The sequence below is a fragment of the Fusarium solani genome, assembly GCF_023522795.1.
Source record: "Fusarium solani strain SB1 chromosome Unknown bctg00000000, whole genome shotgun sequence".
In the NCBI taxonomy this organism is placed as follows: Eukaryota; Fungi; Ascomycota; class Sordariomycetes; order Hypocreales; family Nectriaceae; genus Fusarium; species Fusarium solani.
The window spans coordinates 3787666-3807736 of NW_027072157.1; the positions used below are offsets into that span (position 1 = coordinate 3787666).

The 20071-nt window shown below is 51.2% G+C and overlaps 9 protein-coding genes across 9 annotated transcripts; 8 read left to right on the top strand and 1 right to left on the bottom strand.

Moving 5' to 3' along the window:
* Positions 1-750: 750 nt before the first annotated feature.
* On the top strand, positions 751-1840 carry MRS44_001201 (uncharacterized protein; the record flags this gene model as incomplete). The annotated part of the gene is made up of 5 exons (XM_065623596.1): positions 751-1000; positions 1052-1144; positions 1201-1226; positions 1276-1543; positions 1599-1840. The coding sequence occupies 5 exons, from the start codon at positions 751-753 to the stop codon at positions 1838-1840; spliced, it is 879 nt and encodes a 292-aa protein (XP_065480035.1).
* A 269-nt stretch (positions 1841-2109) lies between these two features.
* MRS44_001202 (uncharacterized protein) lies at positions 2110-2485 on the bottom strand (the record flags this gene model as incomplete). Its single annotated transcript, XM_065623597.1, has 2 exons — positions 2110-2235; positions 2285-2485. The coding sequence occupies 2 exons, from the start codon at positions 2483-2485 to the stop codon at positions 2110-2112; spliced, it is 327 nt and encodes a 108-aa protein (XP_065480036.1).
* A 331-nt stretch (positions 2486-2816) lies between these two features.
* On the top strand, positions 2817-3889 carry MRS44_001203 (uncharacterized protein; the record flags this gene model as incomplete). The annotated part of the gene is made up of 3 exons (XM_065623598.1): positions 2817-2922; positions 3056-3518; positions 3571-3889. The coding sequence occupies 3 exons, from the start codon at positions 2817-2819 to the stop codon at positions 3887-3889; spliced, it is 888 nt and encodes a 295-aa protein (XP_065480037.1).
* Positions 3890-4926: 1037 nt separating this feature from the next.
* MRS44_001204 (uncharacterized protein) lies at positions 4927-7068 on the top strand (the record flags this gene model as incomplete). Its single annotated transcript, XM_046273478.2, has 5 exons — positions 4927-5206; positions 5260-5318; positions 5369-5784; positions 6339-6469; positions 6806-7068. 5 exons carry the CDS (start codon positions 4927-4929, stop codon positions 7066-7068), a joined length of 1149 nt encoding a protein of 382 aa, XP_046139109.2.
* Positions 7069-7565: 497 nt separating this feature from the next.
* MRS44_001205 (uncharacterized protein) lies at positions 7566-8147 on the top strand (the record flags this gene model as incomplete). The annotated part of the gene is made up of 2 exons (XM_046280718.1): positions 7566-7704; positions 7888-8147. 2 exons carry the CDS (start codon positions 7566-7568, stop codon positions 8145-8147), a joined length of 399 nt encoding a protein of 132 aa, XP_046139110.1.
* Positions 8148-9529: 1382 nt separating this feature from the next.
* On the top strand, positions 9530-11546 carry MRS44_001206 (uncharacterized protein; the record flags this gene model as incomplete). Its single annotated transcript, XM_046267678.2, has 2 exons — positions 9530-9824; positions 9889-11546. The coding sequence occupies 2 exons, from the start codon at positions 9530-9532 to the stop codon at positions 11544-11546; spliced, it is 1953 nt and encodes a 650-aa protein (XP_046139111.1).
* A 2595-nt stretch (positions 11547-14141) lies between these two features.
* On the top strand, positions 14142-15604 carry MRS44_001207 (uncharacterized protein; the record flags this gene model as incomplete). The annotated part of the gene is made up of 4 exons (XM_046267679.2): positions 14142-14424; positions 14490-14783; positions 14837-14967; positions 15023-15604. The coding sequence occupies 4 exons, from the start codon at positions 14142-14144 to the stop codon at positions 15602-15604; spliced, it is 1290 nt and encodes a 429-aa protein (XP_046139112.1).
* A 1081-nt stretch (positions 15605-16685) lies between these two features.
* Positions 16686-17698, top strand: MRS44_001208 (uncharacterized protein; the record flags this gene model as incomplete). Its single annotated transcript, XM_065623599.1, has 3 exons — positions 16686-16714; positions 16752-17203; positions 17307-17698. 3 exons carry the CDS (start codon positions 16686-16688, stop codon positions 17696-17698), a joined length of 873 nt encoding a protein of 290 aa, XP_065480038.1.
* A 186-nt stretch (positions 17699-17884) lies between these two features.
* MRS44_001209 (uncharacterized protein) lies at positions 17885-18611 on the top strand (the record flags this gene model as incomplete). The annotated part of the gene is made up of 2 exons (XM_065623600.1): positions 17885-18090; positions 18260-18611. The coding sequence occupies 2 exons, from the start codon at positions 17885-17887 to the stop codon at positions 18609-18611; spliced, it is 558 nt and encodes a 185-aa protein (XP_065480039.1).
* Between the last annotated feature and the right edge of the window lie 1460 nt (positions 18612-20071).

Here is a 20071-nt window from a genome sequence, read left to right on the forward strand (position 1 = left end):
TACTCGAACGTGATGATGAATGAATTCACACAAACACTAGGATGATTGAAGCTTCTACTGGCTAGTGGACCGCCTTGCACGGCACAACTGACACTGCCAGAACCATCCGCCATATGGACAGCTGCCCTCAACAGATTGTTGGTTAGTTGTGCAGAACTCTCGGGCAATTGAATTGGCGCAAGACAGGTTGGGCGCTGGCATTGGATTTCTGACAAAACATGATATTGGTTGAGGGGGCAATGAAAGCAGAGCGTCATACTCACTGATGTTACTAAACGTCAAGATGGCTGCGGCAGTAGCAGCAGATGCTTAGTTAGAGATGCCAGACATAGAGCCTGCTGTGAAGGGATTGGCGGCAGTTAGTGCTATCTATCTGTCTGTCTGTCTAGATCTGGCAGCAAGTGGCTAACTAGAGACGCTACACGCAAGTTGACGCAGTTACAAATTGAAAAGCAGATACCCCAAGTCATTGACGCCCTATGACAAGCGTTGACACAAGTCCCACGGCTTTGGAAGCCGAGATGCGGCGTTGGCTGCAGTCTTTGATCGGCTGACAACTCCCCCAGAACCCCACACTGATAGCACCCCCCACGTTGTTGTGCCTGGGATCTACATCCAGGGATACATATATTATACAGGACTCAAGAGGTTGAATGTTTAACGATTTACATCTTCTACATTCTTCTGTCGCTCTATCTTCTTGGCCTATTTGACATTACCCTCTAACCCACCGCCAAGAAGAGGCCCAACATGAAGCTCTTGTCATCGACAGCTCTACGAATGAGACCAGCTCTCACTGCTGGCAACTCACTACGGTTGCGGGGGACAGCGAGACATCTAACCACGATGCAGGCGTCAAACCGGTTGCGTACGGCGCTCAAAGAGGGTAGGAAGTCTATGGGTGCCTGGCAGATGCTCCCCGGCGCAAACATATCGCGAGTATTGGCCCGGTCTGGGGTTGACTGGGTCTTGGTTGACTGCGAGCATGGAAACTTGGATGGTGGGGATTCTTGGTCGAGAGAATGAAGTAGCACCGCTGATGAACATTTAGATGGCGCCATGCACGATGCTGTCCCGGCCATTGCAGCATTGGGGGTGTCGCCCATTGTGAGATTGCCCGACATCCAAGGTTGGATGGTGAAGCGTAAGGACCTCAGAAGATATACTACACTACCTGAATATGATGCTAACCTTTCTCAGGTGCTCTCGACAGCGGAGCCCATGGTGTAGGTGTTGAGCCTAAATTATGGCATTCAGGGTGTTGACTTCGTCTAGATTGTCGTGCCGTTACTACGAACTCCCGAAGAAGCTCGGCAGCTCGTCCAGTCATCCAAGTTTCCACCCTTGGGCCAACGAGGCTTCGGCTCTCCAATTGCCCCAGAGAGATTCAACCCAGTCCCAAGTTTCACAGATTACCTCCAGCAGGCCAACGACTCTCTCTTGACCATTGTCCAGATTGAGACCAAGGAGGCGCTTGAGTCCATTGACGAGATTGCCGCTGTCGAGGGCATCGATGTCTTGTTTGTTGGACCATTCGATCTAGGTCAGCTTCTTTCGGCCATTCGCCAGCTTCTGCAAAACGTATTGACTCGTAGCAGGAAACAACATTGGCCATCCCATTATAAACGGCGTCATGACACAGGAGCTGAAAGATGCCATCGCCAAGGTGCTCTCTGCAGGTCAGAAAGCCGGCAAGAAGACGGGAGTGTACTGCACGGGAGGCGAGCAGGCAAAACTATTCGCGGACCAGGGCTTTGATATGATGAACGTTGTGACGGACTACACGGCGCTGGGCGTTGTGGCCAAGGAGCAGCTCAGCTTCGCCGAGGGGAACCCTTAATTCAGTTGGAGATGCATAGTATATGCGATCTAGCTTGTAGATAGCATTGCAGGACGAGCGCTCAACAAACAGGGAGAAACAAGAGCGCAACCACACCCTCGAGCTCATTCGGAATGGTTCTGTGATGGTTTTATGCCCGGGCAGCGTCCACTCTTGGGGCTTCTAAACTTACATCCTGAAAACGGCGATTACTAACTACCCTAGATTGAAATTGAAGGGATTCAGGGGGCAGGCATAGGTACGCTTCTATCGGCTACCAATGATACTAGCTAGCTCTTCTCAGCCTTGTCCATCTGGGCCTCGACCTGATCGACTGTGAACCTGTGCATCAGCTTGATGGCCTTGCCGACCTTGGCAGGGTCTTCCTCTGGTGCCGTTGCCTTGCTGATATGTATCTGTTGCGCGTGTGAACGGATTGCGTGGCTGTGATTACGTTTTGCCTACCACAGGTACATCAAAGTCGTAGAGGTCCCTCCACTTCTTCGACTCGGGCTTTGGAAGGTCAATGTTGACTTCCGTGTAGGCGAATGGCCGCTTGTCCCAGACATCGGAGAGGACGCTTTTTGCCTGGGTGCAGAGGCCACAGGTGTCGCGGGTGAAGAATGTGATTCTGGTGGCTTGGAGGAGGCGACGAGTGGCAAACATGATGAGCCGCGCTAAATAATGGCAATCAAGATGGTTGAACAATAGAATTTTATTGATTGGAATGTCAATGGCTTGAGAATGGAATAACAACATGGGTCGATAGCTTCATCTTCAGCTGCACCAAACTGCCAACCATCCATCACTGACCCCGCACCCAAACAGGAAGGCGGTGGACCTGAAGCTCCCTCTCCCGCATCGTCATCGCTGGAATTCTAGAAGCTCCCACCCCACAGACTCGACAACTTCTAAAACCTCTGCTCCCCCTTATTCACAGACGGTTTTTGCAATTCTTCGAGAGATCATAGAGCTATACCCACCTGAAATCTGCAAGATGGCTCAAAAGTGTGTCCATCAGGGTTGTGGAAAGGAGTTTACGGATCCTGATGAGAAATGCGAGTACCACCCCGGTCCGCCAATCTTTCACGAGGGGCAGAAAGGTAAGCATCCATCAAGAAGCAACCTTTATGTTTTGCCCACGCACACGCTAATTCATCATGTAAAGGATGGAAGTGCTGCAAGCCTCGAGTCCTGACCTTTGACGAGTTCATGGATATTCCCCCTGCACCACAGGTACACACTCGACGACCGACAAGCCTCCCCAGCTGGAGGAGAAGCCTCGGGAGGACGAAGCTGCCCTCGCACAGAAGATCGACGCCCTCAACGCTGCTGCTCCCTCCCGCACACCCATTCAGACTGCCCAGCACGCCCCGACTCCCCCTCCGCCGCCGCCAGAGTCCGAAGATGACGACCCTAGCCTCGAGATCCCCGACGGCGCTGCCTGCAAGCGCAAGACGTGCGGTGCAGTCTACAAGAAGGGCAGTTCTAGAGACGATGAGGAGTGTGTGCATCACCCCGGTGTGCCCATCTTCCACGAGGGAAGCAAGGGTTACTCCTGTTGCAAGCGCAGGGTGCTGGAGTTTGACCAGTTCATGAAGATTGAGGGCTGCAAGACCAAGACAAAGCACCTGTTCGTGGGCAGTGGAAAGAATGGCAACGGCGGTGGCGGCGCTGAGGAGGTTCTAACTGCTGTTCGGTAAGCGTTGGATTCTCGAGGGCTTATCAACCATGATGCTCACAGTTTACAGGCACGACTTCTACCAGACCCCGGCCAACGTCATCGCCTCCTTCTTCCTCAAGAAGATCAACAAGGAGACAGCCAAGGTCGAACTACAGACCAAGCAAGTGAACCTCGACCTCACGACAACCGACCCAACCCCCAAGCGATACACGGCCGAGGTGCCCCTCTTTGCGTCAATCGACACGGAGAAGTCCTCATTCAAGATCCTCGGCACAAAGCTGGAGCTAGTTCTCGCCAAGTCGGACGGAAGTTCGTGGCCGGTGCTGCGGGGGGATGAGGCGCTGACGGGCGAGATCCTACAGGTTGGCCGGGCTGGAAGGGCATGAGTGCGTCAAGAATGGCAAGAATTGAGCATGATACGGAGTTTAGGTGACGGTTGAAAGGGCGTTGATAGATGATGGCTACATCTGGCCAAGTGTGTTTACCGGGTTGGAGAGTGAAATTAGCGAGCGGGAGAAGGCCAGGTTATGGATAGGATTAAGAGATTTAGGAAGAACCAAAATGACAAGGATGCACTATGAAACTTGACTATTGGTCTGTACCTATGTGAGGTCTGAAGAACCTTGGTAGTTGAGTGGTATAACAAGGGAGTTGCTGAGATTCTGACCATTCATGCCTTCCATTGATAGAGTAGAAGGCCATTTCCTCAGAAGTTTGAAGATAAACGAGTGTTTATAGGGCATGACGCATGATGATTTCGTATTAATGCTTGTATACATCAACACTGCCTCAACAAACCTTGTTCGGACACAATGCTCCTTTTGCGGCCTATGCTCAAGGGGTTTTCGAATTGACTTTCGAGATCTCGTTTCGCACACTTGATCGTTATCTTGCTTGGTTATCAATGCTCATTCAATGCTCTTGTCTCAGTTTAACCAAGGCTAAAGTCGGCTACCCAACGTATGAGCAAACTGCATTGAACGCACGTGTATCGCATGGCGGCGAATTACTATATTTATCTCTGACAGAACGCCCCTTTAGATCCATGGCAAAGACCCACAGATGAACATCACAGTCGTCACTATGGATGCTTACCTCGTAAACCCGGCGTATCCGGTGGATTCATTGTTGGTTCTGGAACCAACATTCGAGAGCTCTGAAACAACTTGACCGGAAACACGCAAGGCCCGCAACTTACGACAAGGCCAAGAGGTTTCCCATGTAGGTAATTACAGGTGCCTGCCAGAGCAGATTCCATGATCCTTGAGGCCGAGCCGGCTTATTTATCCACACGAGATCTGCAGCTCAGCTGCAGCGTAAGTTAGTTAGTACTTGTTTCCATAGCATCCGTCATCACTCTTCTTGGGACACGTCTTGTATTGTTACATTTTTCCATTGTATGCTCATCTTGTGCCATGTCAGAATGCGATATATTGTATGGCTCTGTGTGATCATTGCTCAAGTGATAGCATCTTCAGAGATTCGGGCCAAGCAGGAAACCTTGAGCGTTGGCAAGTCCAGTGGCAACTTTTCACATTACGATGTCCTCAACTACACTGCCACTGAGCCAGGCCGGCCGGTAAAGCCGGGGACGAAGCTGCGCATCCTCTGCGCTGGCGACTCCATCACTTCTGGGTGGAAGAGCGAACAGGACGGTGGGGATGGCGATGGCTATCGGCGTCAACTCCAGAAGGACTTGTCGGGTAGGTCGGATCTTGTCTTTGGCCACACGTGAATACTGACTCGGTGTCAATAGTGGATGAAGTTGTCTTTGCGGGCACGGTTGAAGGGGGTACAATGACGGACGGCTACTTTGTAAGTGCTCCCGCTCACGACTGAGACGTTGCGCTCACCCAACTCGACAGGCGGCCTGGCCGGGGAAGACGATACAGGTCATAAGTGACAGGATCGGCCCTTCTCTTGAGCAGAGACCCAACATTATCCTCCTCCACGCAGGGACAAACGACATGAACTCGAGATCTCGACTCACACAGGCAGAAACCCCAGCAGACGCGGCAGTGCGCCTGGGTAGGCTCATCGACAAGATGATAAAGGCGTGCCCAGACGCAGTCATCCTGGTCGCAGTCATCGTCGGAACATGCGATACCACCAAGATTGCAAAGACGCCAGAGTACCAGGCCCTGATCCCGGGTGTCGTTCAGGAGCGGCGGCAGGCCGGCCATCACGTGCTGGCGGTGGACTTTTCCACGTATCCTATCCAAGACCTGCGAGACTGCGTGCACCCGACGAACGAGGGATATCGATTGTTCGGCGACTACTGGTATGATTTTGTTACGCAGATACCGAGCAGTTGGATTAAGGAGCCTGTGGGGGAAGATCCGCAGCGCAGCGTGGCGGATGGGACTCGGCGGATTAGCAAGAATGGTGTATTGCGTACTGGGCTATTCTGGGTATTTTGTTGGGGTGTAACAGACATGTTTCCTTGATTTGATTATTGTTGGATATGTAGGTATTCATATTCATGATGAATGCATGTTTCCCAATGATTGAGTTGTGAGTGCTGCCTGAGTGACTCAAGGCAACATTTGTGCAACGGGTATGATTGGTGTCAGTTGATTGTGAAATTCTCTCAACAAGAGATAATAAAGCTTAACTTACAATCTCATCATCAACCCCATGTCTGCAATGAAGTGAGGTGAGTGACGCACACGCAATTACCCCTGCCCCTCAAACTGCCTGTTCGGCCATCTGAGCGCTTGGCTGATGAGAAGCTGGCCAAATACAGCGTCTACCTCGAGATTGTTGAGCTGAAGGTCTAAACGGACAGGGCAGGATTCGTGGAAAAGACTGGGGTGACTCTGTATTAATTCGTAGCTTGCTTGACCTTGATGGAATTGTTAGCGGTTGCACAGAAATGAGCGAGACTGGTACGCACGTCTGGGGGCACTTCAACCTGTTCATCGCTGCCTACATGAGGCCGGTACAGATTGGATGCTTGGGAATATGTAAGTCTATTTCCTAATGGAAGAACACGTCAGATGAATCACAACCAAGCATTGATGAGCGTGCCCGTGGAACCCGAATTGATTTGGGTGACACTTACAACCGCATGACGTTCTTGTGCCCCTTTGTCGTGCTGGATAGATATGCCTGCATTCGATTTTTCATGTGCTAGATTTGACCATCCGTCACCTGGCAGAAGATACTCAGAAGCAATCGTACGGGAAACCATCTCCTTCGCATGCTCGTATTTCAGTAGCGATGTTCAAACAGGGGTCGCTCACCTTCTCCCCCAAACTCCACGGACCAACAAGCTCGTGCATACAACCTACCGAGTACAGGCCAAAAGATCGGAGACGGCACAGACCAGAAGATTGACAGGCTCATCTCCATCTTGCGCTGCAAACTCCCCTCTCCCCCATGCCCTGCCCAGGCAAACTGGGGAATCCCACTTTTCTCCGCCATTGCGAGGCCCAATGTCAAAAATGCAAGGTTCCTGATAAGCCCGGAACCAAGCCAAGCCAAGACAAGGAGACGACTCGTGGCCGTGGAGATGGAGATGAGCAGTCCGTCTCACACCCGATATGGGGGCGAGCTCCATTGAACTCACCAAATTCGGATACGTAACCAGAGACCCAAGCGCGGCCTCTTACTGGCTGCCTTTGCCTTCATCACTGCCACACCCCTTCTCGTTTCTCATGGCTCCTTGCTTGGCGCCTAGCCTCCAGGGCCTTGCACGCGCTGGACCATCCCGCATCTAGTGGCTCCCACTGGGCTCTTAGTGGCTTCAGCCTCTTTGGTGGCAGTCCGGGGGTGCTTGTGACGACTGATAAGAGATAGTGATATCGTTCGGAAGCTGATAGATAACGGGTTTGGTTGTTGCCATGATGCCATAGTCCATCCAATACCAGCCCTTATCAGAGGTTGTACCTGCTCTCAGAAAACAAGCTTAACCTGATGGCTGAGCTGCCATTCCCCCGGCCTCAGCTATAAGTTGTCGCCATGCCCTGGGCTCGCGCAGCCGTCAACTCTCACGGCACGTCTTGATAGCAAGATATCCGGATTCGAAGTGCAATATTCAAACCGTTCATTTCAGCAAATATGTCAACTGAAGTCTCTCACGGCCGCGGCGGCGCAGGCAACTTCCAGCCAGACGACACCCAGTACATCGACGGCGAGGTCGTTCGCACAGGTGTCGAGGGTAGCCATGGTGACGGCGCATTCAGTTCCGGTCGAGGTGGTACGTATTGACGTTTCCTTGGTCCTTTCGATCAGAAGTCTGGTCGTATGCTGTCGTCAACTCCGCTCAGGCATGACATACCCTCTGCCTTTGCTTCCATGTTTCCGACGCGCAGCCTCTCAATTGCAGTTTTGACCAAGAAGCATTGTTTCGCGCCGCTGACACGACCAAACTTAATCATAGGCGCCGGAAACATCTCTGACGTTGGTACCAAGCCTACCGAGCGTCGGGACAAGGACATCATCCCAGACGCTGCTGTTCGGCCGAGCATGGACGGCCGAGACTACCACACCGGCCGAGGCGGTGCCGGTAACGCTCAGACGGCTGCTGCCGCCGAGAGAAAGTCGGAGGAGAAGCTAGTGACCGAGAAGCCTGCAATTGTGGCCCCAGTTGGTCTCGCCGACAAGCTCAAGGCCATGCTCTTTGGAGGCAAGAAGAAGTAGGGTCTCTCTTGGCTGGGATGAGTTGTGACTGCGACGATGAGTACGGAGGAGACAGACTGAGTCCCCCTGGGCAGCGTTGTGCTGGCCTAAGGCCATGTTGGACTTGAGATACCCCTGATATCATGGTTTCCCGTTGATCAATTTGATTACCCTTGATGGCGCTGGCGAGTGCGCATAGAACAGAAGAACATTTGCCCTGGGTACTTGGTGTGATCAAGTGCCGAACACCGCCTGTGGCCACACGCAGATCCTGCGGTTCTCGTGATTCCTTGGCACTGATACCTGACAGCTGCCAACCCTTGGATCTTCGTTCCCACAAGACGAGTCAGCTCAGAGGGTCAACGAGCAAGCTGAAATAGGAACACCAGGGACACGGAACAGGCCCAAGATCGCTGACATGACGTTGGGCATCCTCGTCCAGGATGATCCCTCCTGGTCTTCTGAGACCCTTGTCTCCACTTCCCCTCATCTGTCGTTCTTTGCAAGTCTTGATACGTGAAATGAGCCGACAATTGCACTACGGGAAACCGAGTTCATCCCGCACAAGGCATTGCTCGGGTCGTTTAGCGTGGACGTAGCTGAGTCTGAGGGTGCTGAAAAGAGCACGTCGATATTCCCGGATTGGCTGTTCCCTGTGGCTCTTGTCTCTCCAAGTTCCGGGCTAAGCCAGTTTCGCGCGGCGCAAATGCAACTCTGGACTAAGAGAAACTGCAGGCTCCTTGTTAGTGCCGAAGTGTCCGTCAAAGACCCTGATATGAGCAGCCCAAAGATCGCCCAAGGTGGCCTTGATTATGCTACCCTCGCTCGGCCTGTATCTTTCCCGGAGACGAGACCCAAAAGCAGCGAATAAACGCCGTGGCAGGCCCGTCGTGATTCTTGCGAGTAATGTCTTGTTAACCCTCTTTCAGCATAGATGGGTCCTTTGTTGGCTGCCCGTGTTGCCTCATGACGCAGGCTGGGAGCTGGGGATATGACCGTGTTGACTCCTGGTTCTTAAGTGCCAGTCATGTTTAAGAATACGACCATTCGCGCTTCCGATAGCGATCAAGGGTCTTTCTTGTTGTTCTCTTGGGTTGTTCTTTTCGCAGAGCCTCGTTCACATCTCCTTCTCTCGCGCCGGGTCGTGTTGTTCCCGACGACAGGTGCATTCCGGAAGCACACACTCCTTATTGTTGCTGGCAGAGTACATGGCGCATCACATTCTTGATCAAGAGCAACCGGCGCTCTATTCCGGTTCTGGATCGTCGAACTTGTTTGGGGATTATACTGAGACTTGGAGGTGAACTTTGGCTCAGCTGTTTTGGGCCGTGTGACGACAATCACGTGCACTGGGTGAGATCACGGGAGCTGTTCTAGGTAACTACCTAAGTAGGTAGGTCGCCATGGCCCCGAACTTACAACCCCAACGCCCGCGTCTTCAAGACCATAGACTCTGGTCGGGTCTCTCGGCAATTTCGAAACGATCATTTAGGAGCTGCACAACATCAGCATTTGAGGCAGACGACGAACGATCTTCGACCGACGGCGACATGAGCTCTCGCAATAGCGAAGCTGACTTTCGCCGGCCGGTGATACCGAGCCACTCGGGCCATGATTCACGTCCGACGAGTCGAAAGGAGCTTCTCGGATGGTACGCGTACGCGTTTGCGGCCGAGACGTACGTGATCTGTGGAATTGGTAGGTTATTCTGGAGCTTCTGGACTACAGAGACCGTATCCCGGCTGCTAACGCGCTTGTCCAGGCTCCTTCATCCCCATCCTGCTCGAGACGCTCGCCCGAGAGAATGGCGTGCTGCTCTCTGACCGAAAGACACCATGCGGCTCAAGCTATAGTAAGGACAAGGATGACGGCCAATGCATTGTCTGGGTGCTGGGCATGGAGATCAACACGGCCAGTTTCGCCATGTACACCTTTTCCGTGAGCGTCCTGGTTCAAGCACTGCTTGTCGTCAGTATCAGCTGCGCCGCCGACCATGGCAATTATCGGAAGAAGCTCCTCCTCAGTTTCGCATGGATCGGCAGCTTTGCGGTGATGGCTTACATCTTCATCACCAAGGAAAACTATATCATGGGCGCTCTCTTGACCATCATCTCCAACACATCATTCGGCGCCTCATTTGTGCTGCTCAACTCATTCCTCCCGCTCTTGGTGCGATATCATCCCGAGGTGATCGAGGCCAACGTTGTTAGCACCCCCGACCTGGGCCAATCTGACTTTGAGTCTCGCCAACTGCAAGAATCCGTGGATGAATTGGAAGCATCAATGGTGACAACAACTTCACCTTTGCTGCCCGAGGACGGCGAGCGGCTAAAGCCGACTGCAAGCCATGCAGAGATCACATCGAAAGAGCTCCAGCTCTCCACACGCATATCGGCCATTGGAATTGGCACTGGATATATCGCTGCTCTATTCTTGCAGTGCCTATCCATTGGCGTCCTCATCGCGATGCACAACTCCACCTGGGGCCAGAGAGTCGTTCTGTTCATGGTTGGACTGTGGTGGACCATCTTCACGATCCCTGCGGCCATGTGGTTGCGACCCCGACCAGGACCGCCCTTGGCCGATGATGGTCGAAAGGGCTTCATGGCGGGATTCGCATACATCATTTATGCCTGGAAAAGTCTCTTCACCACAATTCAGCTAGCAAGACGCCTCCTGGATATCGTGCTGTTTCTCGCTGGATGGTTTCTTTTGTCAGATGCCATCGCAACCACGTCATCTACTGCAATTCTATTTGCCAAGACTCAACTCCACATGCGGCCGTGGGCACTCGGGATGATAAATGTCATTTCAACACTGGCAGGGGTGTTCGGCGCTTTCGGATGGTCTTGGATATCGCGGCTCTTTAATCTTCAGGCTCATCAGACCATTCTCGTCTGCATCGCCCTGTTTGAGCTGATTCCCATTTATGGACTGATGGGATATCTCCCGTTCGTCAAGAACTGGGGGGTCTTTGGCCTCCAGCAACCGTGGGAAATGTATCCTCTGGCAGCCGTCTATGGATTTGTTCTCGGCGGTCTCAGCGGATACTGCCGGTCTCTGTACGGCGAACTCATCCCGCCAGGATCCGAGGCAGCATTTTATGCACTGTATGCCATCACGGACAAGGGCTCCAGCGTGTTCGGACCAACGATTGTCGGTGCCATTATCGACAAGACTGGCACTATCCGACCTGCATTCTGGTTTCTTGCAGCCCTGGTCGGGTTACCGGCGCCACTCATCTGGTTCATCAACGTTGAGCGTGGCAAGCGAGAGGGCGCTAAGCTGGCGGAAACCATCGAGGGCTTTCCAAGTCAGGAAGATGATGGAGACGACCCTGAGCCTGAGAGCCGGGGAATGCTGGCAGAGTATGAGAGAGAACAAGAGGAGGGGGCTGTTAATGGACGAGCAGCGAACTAACTGGGCAATGGCATAGCGGCGGCGTTTTGTGTAGGTCTACTCTGCTCTTTGGGTGGTGATGTGGGTTTTAGACAACATGGACGGAAGCTGTAATGGGTTCGGATACGGAGGCAGCTTTCAAAAGTTCTCGGCCGCGCTAAATACACTACTATCCCAAAAAAGGAAAAAAAGTAAGGAAAAATATACATACATATAAATTACTATAAGACTATTCCCAGCCTTCCTTATATTTATTTCCTCCTTTAAGCTTAATAATTTTCTTTATCTATATAGGAATTCTCTCTATCTAGGCTTAGATCTTCTCTTATAGAAGCTCCTTTTAAGTTACCTACTAAGCCTAGATAGCTTCTTATTAGCTCTTAAGAGTACCTTTCTATATAATTACTCTCTTTAAATAAGGCTAGGCTAGCTTAATTATAATTAAATTAAGCGAATTTTTATATTAAAGAAGCTATTATATATTATAAAAGTTATAAATATAATATTAAGTATAATAATTATATATTAGTACTTTATTTTCTTAAATAATTATATTAGGCTTATCTTTTTAATATTCCTTTATAAAAAGAAGTATCTTTAGAAAAAGAATTATTTATTAATAGCACTATTAATTAATACCTTTCCTTAATTCTCTTATTAGCTTATTATTTACCTTCTTTTACTTCTACTAAGGCTTCTTACCTAGTAGGGCTTATAGCCTTAGCCTTTATATACCTATTATAAGCTCTTATTCTTCCTTTATAATCGGCTTAAGCTCTTAATTAATCTCCTTAAGCTATAGGTTTAACTCTTTCCTTTCTTTTATAATCTCTAAGCCTAGTAATAATAAAAACCCTTCTTATTATAAGAAAAATAACCTAAAATATAAACTTACTAGCCCTTTTTTATCTCTCTTAAATATAACTATAAAATAAAACATTTATTAACCTATCTCTATATATATTAACCTCCTCGGTAATAAAGTAAAATAATAATGGTTTTATTTAATTAAATAATATTCTTTTAATCTTTAAGAGTCTAATCTTAATAGGTAATATATTATTTATAGTATTCTCACCTTATCTTCTTTATTAACCTAGGCTTCCTTATCGGCTTAGTCTTATAAAAGCTAATAGCCTTAAGGATCCTGTAACACATTTGGGTGGCATGCTAATTGAGCCAATAGACCTCTTTTACAAAAGATCAACCAGTTGCGGCACAACGTGCCCAACTGTGCCACACCTCTATCTATAAGGCTCTTCCGTGGTCACGTGACCTCGCACGTGACCCACATCCTTACAGATCCTTTAGGCTATAATAGCTAAGAGGTTATAGCCTTCTAAGCTAAGGTCCCTAGTAATATTAGCATAGGTTTTTCCCTGGCTATATTAGTTATAGTATACCTTTATAATAATTATCTTTTTTACTTCTTTTATTTATTTTATTAAGCGGCTAAGCCAAGAAGTATCTTTAAGGAAAGAATTCTAAATAATAAGAGGTTAATAATTAGGATTAAACCCTTAGGTAATCACTTAGGCATAGATATTATTAATTATGCTCTTTAAGAGCCTTATAATCTTAATTACGTTAGTAATAGTTTGTAACGTGGCCTGTTACAAGGCATAGCCCTTCGTACGAGCCAGCCCTTATAGGTGGTGTGAGGCAGAGCAACCGCAACGGGCAATTGCGGTTACTCATAGATCTTTTTGGCTTAACGGTCAATTAGGTCTATTGCATTAAAGTGAGCCTCCACTTCATTACATAGTTTTTCCCCCACAGGGGGACTTAAAGGAAACTACTAAGGCCTAGGTCGCGATATCTATATTAGGGCTATTAATAAGAAGGTTAGAAATTAAAAAGAAGCTTAAGAAAACCCCTTTCTAGGTAATTTATATATGCGGGGTTTTAAACCTACTTTCCTTGCTTTTTTATAGCTATTATTAGCGCCTTGGCGGCCGAGAACTTTTAAAAGCTTCCTCCGTATAAATAAAGGATATATAATTGCTTTTGGCCCCTTCTTGATGCTCTGTGACGATGGATACAGGAAGGATTTGTCGCGAGTTTACCAGCCTCGCTTCTGGCTTCAAATGCGTGCAACACTGCAATTCCTGTTTTCGGTACTTGATCGTCTTTACAGCGTTGTCGTTATTTGTACAACTTTTTACCGTCATGAAAGAGTCTGTGTAACTTGGCTTCGCAGCATTTGACCACAAGAGGGAGGACGCGTCGGTTTCTGAGATGAGGTTGGGTGGCCCCGGCCATGTCACGTGACCCAGAGTTTTTGGGCTTTTGGGTCAGTTCTCCCGCCGATTGCGACGTTGCTCCCAGTTAATAAATCGAATACCTCTTGCGCACAGGACATCGCAGGCCGCGGCTTGTCGCTTCAAGACAGCTTGGGCAAGGCTCGGGTCAGACGCGATTATCGCTCTTCGGTATATACCACATTTTCCTACCTTAGGTACTCACAGATTCCTTTTCTCCTCGTCTTCTTCTTTTTAGGTACCTTGCTCTTTTCCTCGCCCTTGCCGCGACTCGCTCGCTGTTTGTCCTAAACCCCTCCCTCTCTCTCCACTCCTCGACGCGGTCATACCCAACCGCCTCAAACTCGCCACCACAATGAGCAATCGAAAGCGATCGCGCTCCATCGCGGAGGAGAATCGCGCAGAATGCCCCTTTACCATCGGGTACGCGAACGGCCCGTCACGCGCCGAGCAGGAGCGACATAAGAACAAGAAGCGGAAGCGCGGCGAAGGTCAGGATGACGACAAGCGGGTTCAAATTCAGATCTCGCCCTTCTCGCCTACCGGCAGCTTCAAGACCCACGACACCATGGATCTCTACTACACCGTCGAGCCTTCTAAGCGATGGCAAGACATGACGCGCTACAACAGTTTCGTCCGTAAGTATCCGATCCGAGGGAATCTGTCCTCAAAAAATGAGGGGCTGACGAATGACTCTTGGCAGTAAATGGCATCAAATACTACAGCGAGGGCTTCGTCTTTGTGGCCAACGAGGCCACTATCGAGCGACAGCGTGCCGCCGGTACCCTGGGAAGTGTCGGTCCTCTCAAGAAATCTGACGATGACTGGGTGGCGCGCATCCTTGAGATCCGAGCTGCCGACGAGCACCATGTTTACGCGCGCGTTTACTGGATGTATTGGCCCGACGAGCTCCCTTCCGGAACTCTGGATGGCAAGAAGACAGTCCAGGGTCGCCAACCCTACCACGGCCAGAACGAGCTGATCGCATCAAACCATAGTAAGTGATGAAAGCTCTACACAAAAGGTAGCGCGACTGACATGCACCACCAGTGGATGTAATCAATGTTGTTAGCGTTACACAACCCGCCACGGTCAACCAATGGATCGAGTCGGATGATGAGGAGATCCAAGACGCGTTGTATTGGCGTCAAGCATACGACTGCCGCAACTCCCAGCTCTCGGTACGTCGCGCTATATCTACCTTGCTGAAACTTGCAATGGCCTAATCGTGTCTAGTCTGTTGATCTTATGTGCAAATGCCAAACACCCGCGAACCCCGACAAGACCTTGATAGGATGCACGAGCTCTGAGTGTGGAAAGTGGATGCATCGCGAGTGTCTGAGCCACGATGTCCTCATGCAGGTTTTCGAACGCCTGGGTACAACTAAGCCTCACCGAACCGAAGGAACGATTGTCAAGGAAGAAAAGTCTAGCGAGGAGGCCACGCGCCCTCTGTCGCCGACCGATGCCGAAGAGAAGGAGACTCAACCAACAATTGATGTTCGCTCTGGGGAGACTCAGGATAACGTCCACGTGAAAAAGGGAACCCGAGAAACCCCTCGAAACACGGATACACCAACCCCCGGGCCGACACCCTCGAGAACGACCACTGCATCAGCCAAGGGATCTGCCAAGAAGGGTCGCAAGAAGAAGAACATGGACTACAAGCCCTACCAAGGACTTTTCGAGGCGACGCTCAAGATGAACGAGGGACCTACAGTCTGGGAAATCCGTGATCTTCGCGAGAACGTCACGGGCGGCGAAAAGTCGTGGACTGAGAAGGCCCACTGTCTCTTGTGCGGTGTTGTCATTGATTGAGTCCACCACCAAGGAGATGTGAGCGTATGTCGGGGAAGTCCCCCTGCTAGGGCTTATTTGCCTTTCGGGGAGCGGTGCAACGTTGAGTAGGTTGGTCGAGATTGTTCTGTTCGGAAGAGCCGGCATGGCATCCAACGTTGATGCCATCAGCAATCAACACAGACGACCAAGCCGAATTACCTGATCTACAGGGGCTTATTTGAACGGCCGACGTGTTCGATTTCTTTTGTACCGAGGTCAAATTCTTGGCGATTCGCCCACTGATGGATATTCCGGGCGCGGCGTTGGAGGCGAAACAATGGGATGTACTGCGATTTGTTTGGTATCGGGTCTGGCTGTGGGTCTTGTGAGAAGGAGAAGGAATATGTGTGCTTTGGTGTTTTTTATTTCTCTCTTATACACGGGACAGGGGGCAGGGGATGACTGCAAAAGAAAGAGGACGTGGGAAGCGAAAACCTTTCGTTGAAATCTTTCGTTGGAAAGCTCGAGATGGACCGAGGTGGTGAGAGGAAGTATTGATTGGGTTTGGAGAGGTTGAGCATGTTACTAGCTGACCTGCCTTTGTGATTTGGCCAGTAGTTTTGTCTCGCTATTATTAAGGTTTTCTGCAAGAATGTATCTTTGCCTGTTTATTTTTAATGGATTTCCTTGTTCCCTTCTCGAAGCTGTTTTCATGTATGTAGTTTGATAGTTGATGGCCTATGACGTTTGTTGTACTTTCAAGTCTTCCTACGGTACTTCATGTGCAAGCACCTGAGACTATGATCAAATGTAGAATCTTTTATACTTGGAATTTAATTTAATATTCTAGATAACCCCAGGTGGCCTTTTTCTTGACCAAGCACTAATATCGACACTCATAGGACTGGAGACAGGGACTTGAGCTCAGACCGGAGGTACGTACTCCACCCAAGGTGAGGTGAGCTCCGTCCAGCCAACCAACCCCGCCACTCCGTAACGTCCAAGAGCTTCACCTCCAGGACCCAGACCCAGACATCCATCTATACCTACCTGAATACCTAATCAACGACGTCCCCCCTGCGCAAACCTTCAACCTCAAAGGCCAAGCAACGTCGCAACCATGGCCGTCGATCCCTTTGACTCGGCTCTGTGAGTATCATCCCTTCTCCCCTGCGCAATGACGCAGGCTGATGCGTCCATCTCTCCTCAGCGACCTCCTTCGCCGTCTCAACCCCAAGCAGACGACCGACCACCTCAACGCCATCATCTCGCTCGCTCCGGACCTGACCGAAGACCTCCTCTCGTCAGTCGATCAACCCCTCACCATCCGCCGCTGCAAGCAGACCGGCCGCGACTACCTGCTCTGCGACTACAACCGCGATGGCGACAGCTACCGTTCCCCCTGGTCCAACCAGTTCGACCCGCCCCTGGACGAGAGCGGTGTGGGCGGCGTAGGCGCTGGGGGCAGTGAGGGCGCCGGCGAGGGTGCCATCCCGAGTGAGCGCGTCCGCAAGATGGAGGTCAAGGCCAACGAGGCATTCGACCTTTACCGCGAGTTGTACTACGAGGGTGGTGTGAGCAGCGTCTACTTCTGGAACCTCGACGATGGGTTCGCAGGTGTGGTGCTTCTGAAGAAAGGTAGGACCCTCCACCGACTGAATAGCCTGCCTTCGTCCGCACTTCTGTCACATCATCCCCGAAACTGGAGTGCGCCCAAGCTAATCCACGTCTTTGTCTCTAGCTTCACCGCAGGGCGGCAGCACCGAGGGAGTCTGGGACTCGATCCACGTTTTCGAGGCCATTGAGCGAGGCCGAAGCACCCACTACAAGCTCACGTCGACCGTGATCCTGACGCTGGCGACCGCGGGCGGAAACCTCGGTGAGATGGATCTGAGCGGCAACATGACACGCCAGGTGGAGCAGGACCTCCCCGTCGAGAACGACGACAGCCACATTGCCAACGTGGGGCGGTTGGTAGAGGACATGGAGCTCAAGATGCGAAATCTCTTGCAGGAGGTGTACTTTGGCAAGGCCAAGGATGTGGTCGGTGATCTCAGGAGCATCGGAAGTCTGAGCGAGGGCGCACGGGATCGTGAGGCACAGCGGGAGCTCATTGGAAGCATGAGGAAATGATGCCTCGGACATGATATGCTATATTTGGTAAGAGCAAGATGCGTTTGATAGATAGCCCTGGTAGAACATGTCGATCGCATAACGAGCAGACAAGCACGGTCCGGTATACCGCCATGCAGAAAGACTAGATTAGGCGTGGTGGATGACCGTTGTACAAACCTGGTTCTATCAAGATATTTTCCGAGCATGCCTGCAGACACTCCCCAGTTCATACGCCTTGCGAATTGCGACATGCCCGGGATCCGCAGCCATGGCCAGCAATCTAGAGAAGGATTCCTGATGATAACAGTCAGCAAGACGGCATCCCAACGCCACTGTCAGTCCGACATCAAAGACGAAACTCGGGTGGGTGAATTCGTGGTCAGGGACATGACTGCCTGTATCGGAATCAGGTACAGAGCGCTTGGGCCGGCCCGTCCTCCCGTCGAGTGAGACATGCAAACTCGAGAAATGCCCATGTTTGAAAGCCTGAGATCGCGAGTCGAGACATCTGTCGTGCTAAAACAACGTCGTTTGGGGGCACATGCGGCGCTGTTCGTACATAGCTGACCCTTGGCGTAGATCGCGTCTTATCACCGGGCGTATTGACGTCTCCGAGTTGCGAACTGGTGGAGTACCTAGACATGGGCCACCAGAGGCCGCCAGCAAGCCCCTTGACATTTGGTTTAAGGAAACAACCAAGCGACCTGGTGCTTGGGCTATTATTGCTGGAAATACATACATCATACCCCGTCCAGGATCGCCTCTTCTTGTCGAAACGGGACATCAGGACTCTGCTGCGTTGCGGGTCGTGGCTTGCCTACGATTTGCTGCTAAGCGCCAGGCTGCGCTAATGGATGCAGACTGCACATGTCCTGAGTCAGGCCGATCACAAGTGCTGCGGAATTGCGCGGGTATGACGCTGAGGGATTAGATGAGAGGTCGTGGTGCTGCGAAGTTCAGAGCCGGATGAAGTGCTTGGGAGGATCTTGTCATGGGGTTCCACCCCGGCATGGTGGAGGTGGGCGCGAGCTTGAGGGCGAGTTGACGGAGCTTGTCCACGGAAGGGGTTGCGATGCGCGACAGCCCACGTCCATGGTGTAAATGTGACAGCCAACGTTGTCGAAGCCAGTGAAACCTTATCCTGCAGCTGACGACAACCACCTTGGTGTTAATTATCTGATGTACAGTACGGTAGGTTTCGTCGATCCGGGCTGGAAGGTCTGTCGCGAGGAATACTAGAAAGAGCAGAGTTGTGGCCGTCTATTCAGCCACTGACTCGATACCATATCCCAAAAGCATGGATCGCGATCCTCTCGATCACTTACCCACCTTTGAGCACGGATAGGTAGACTGGGAGGGAGGCCTATGGCCTGCAATGCACACGAGAAGCGCGCAAGCGGGTGCGGGTGCGGGTGCAGGCCGCCTTGGCCTTGTTGTCCAGTACCTAGGTAGCTTGAGCGTGGGCTTGATCATTGGCATGGGCAGCCAGCGGCAGGCTTGTAAATAGTCTGCACACAAGTCTGAATAGCTCCAAGCGCGTGCTGTAACGCGCCGCGTGCGCATGCTGCAATGCATCGATAGACGCTCGGACGCTCTCGTGGTGTTGGCTCTGGTGATGGCGTCGATATCGCCAGGACTGCCCTGGATTGGTCGAACATCGAGGTGTTTTGGGATCAGATGCATTGGCATGAATGACAAGAAGAGCTGGGGGTCGTTCATGAATGCCTTGATGGGGTTTCAATACTGATGATTATCGGAAGGCACGGCGCTTAGTCGACCCTGCCCGACCCTCCCTGCCTTAGTGCTAGGTAGAGACGGTATCATGGCAGACCCAACATGTTGGGCGGAAAGTGCAGTCCTGACACTGGCATCCATCTACTACATAGTAGAACAAGGCTGCTGGGAACTCCCCAGCATCAACACCTCTCCCATCCAAGTCTTTTCATCATTCAATCATGGCCATTCTTTTGCTTTCCTTTGCTTCTCTCTCATTGGGGGAGCTACACGAGATGGAAGACTTCTAGAAGAGAGCCCCGCACGCGTGCCGTTCCTGTTCCTGTTCCTGCCACCTGCTAAACGCGTGCCGTGCCCCTGAATTCCAGCCCTCTCAGGAACGGAACCCCGTTATCACCAAGTGTGCGCGTGGTGTGGTGTGGCTTCACCACTGAGGCGGAGGGGTGAGGCTCACCGAAATGCTACGACGGTAGAGTGCTCGCATGAATCACGAGACCGGCAGCAGGTGAGCATGCCAATGTGCAATGCATAGACTGGTGACTGACTGGTAGGCTTACAGAGTATTACTCCGTAATTTCGAGGAAATGGATAGAAACGGAAATGGGAAAGGCCCTGTTGGTGCTGGCGGCCCGGACGGGATCGTTGATCGACGCGCAT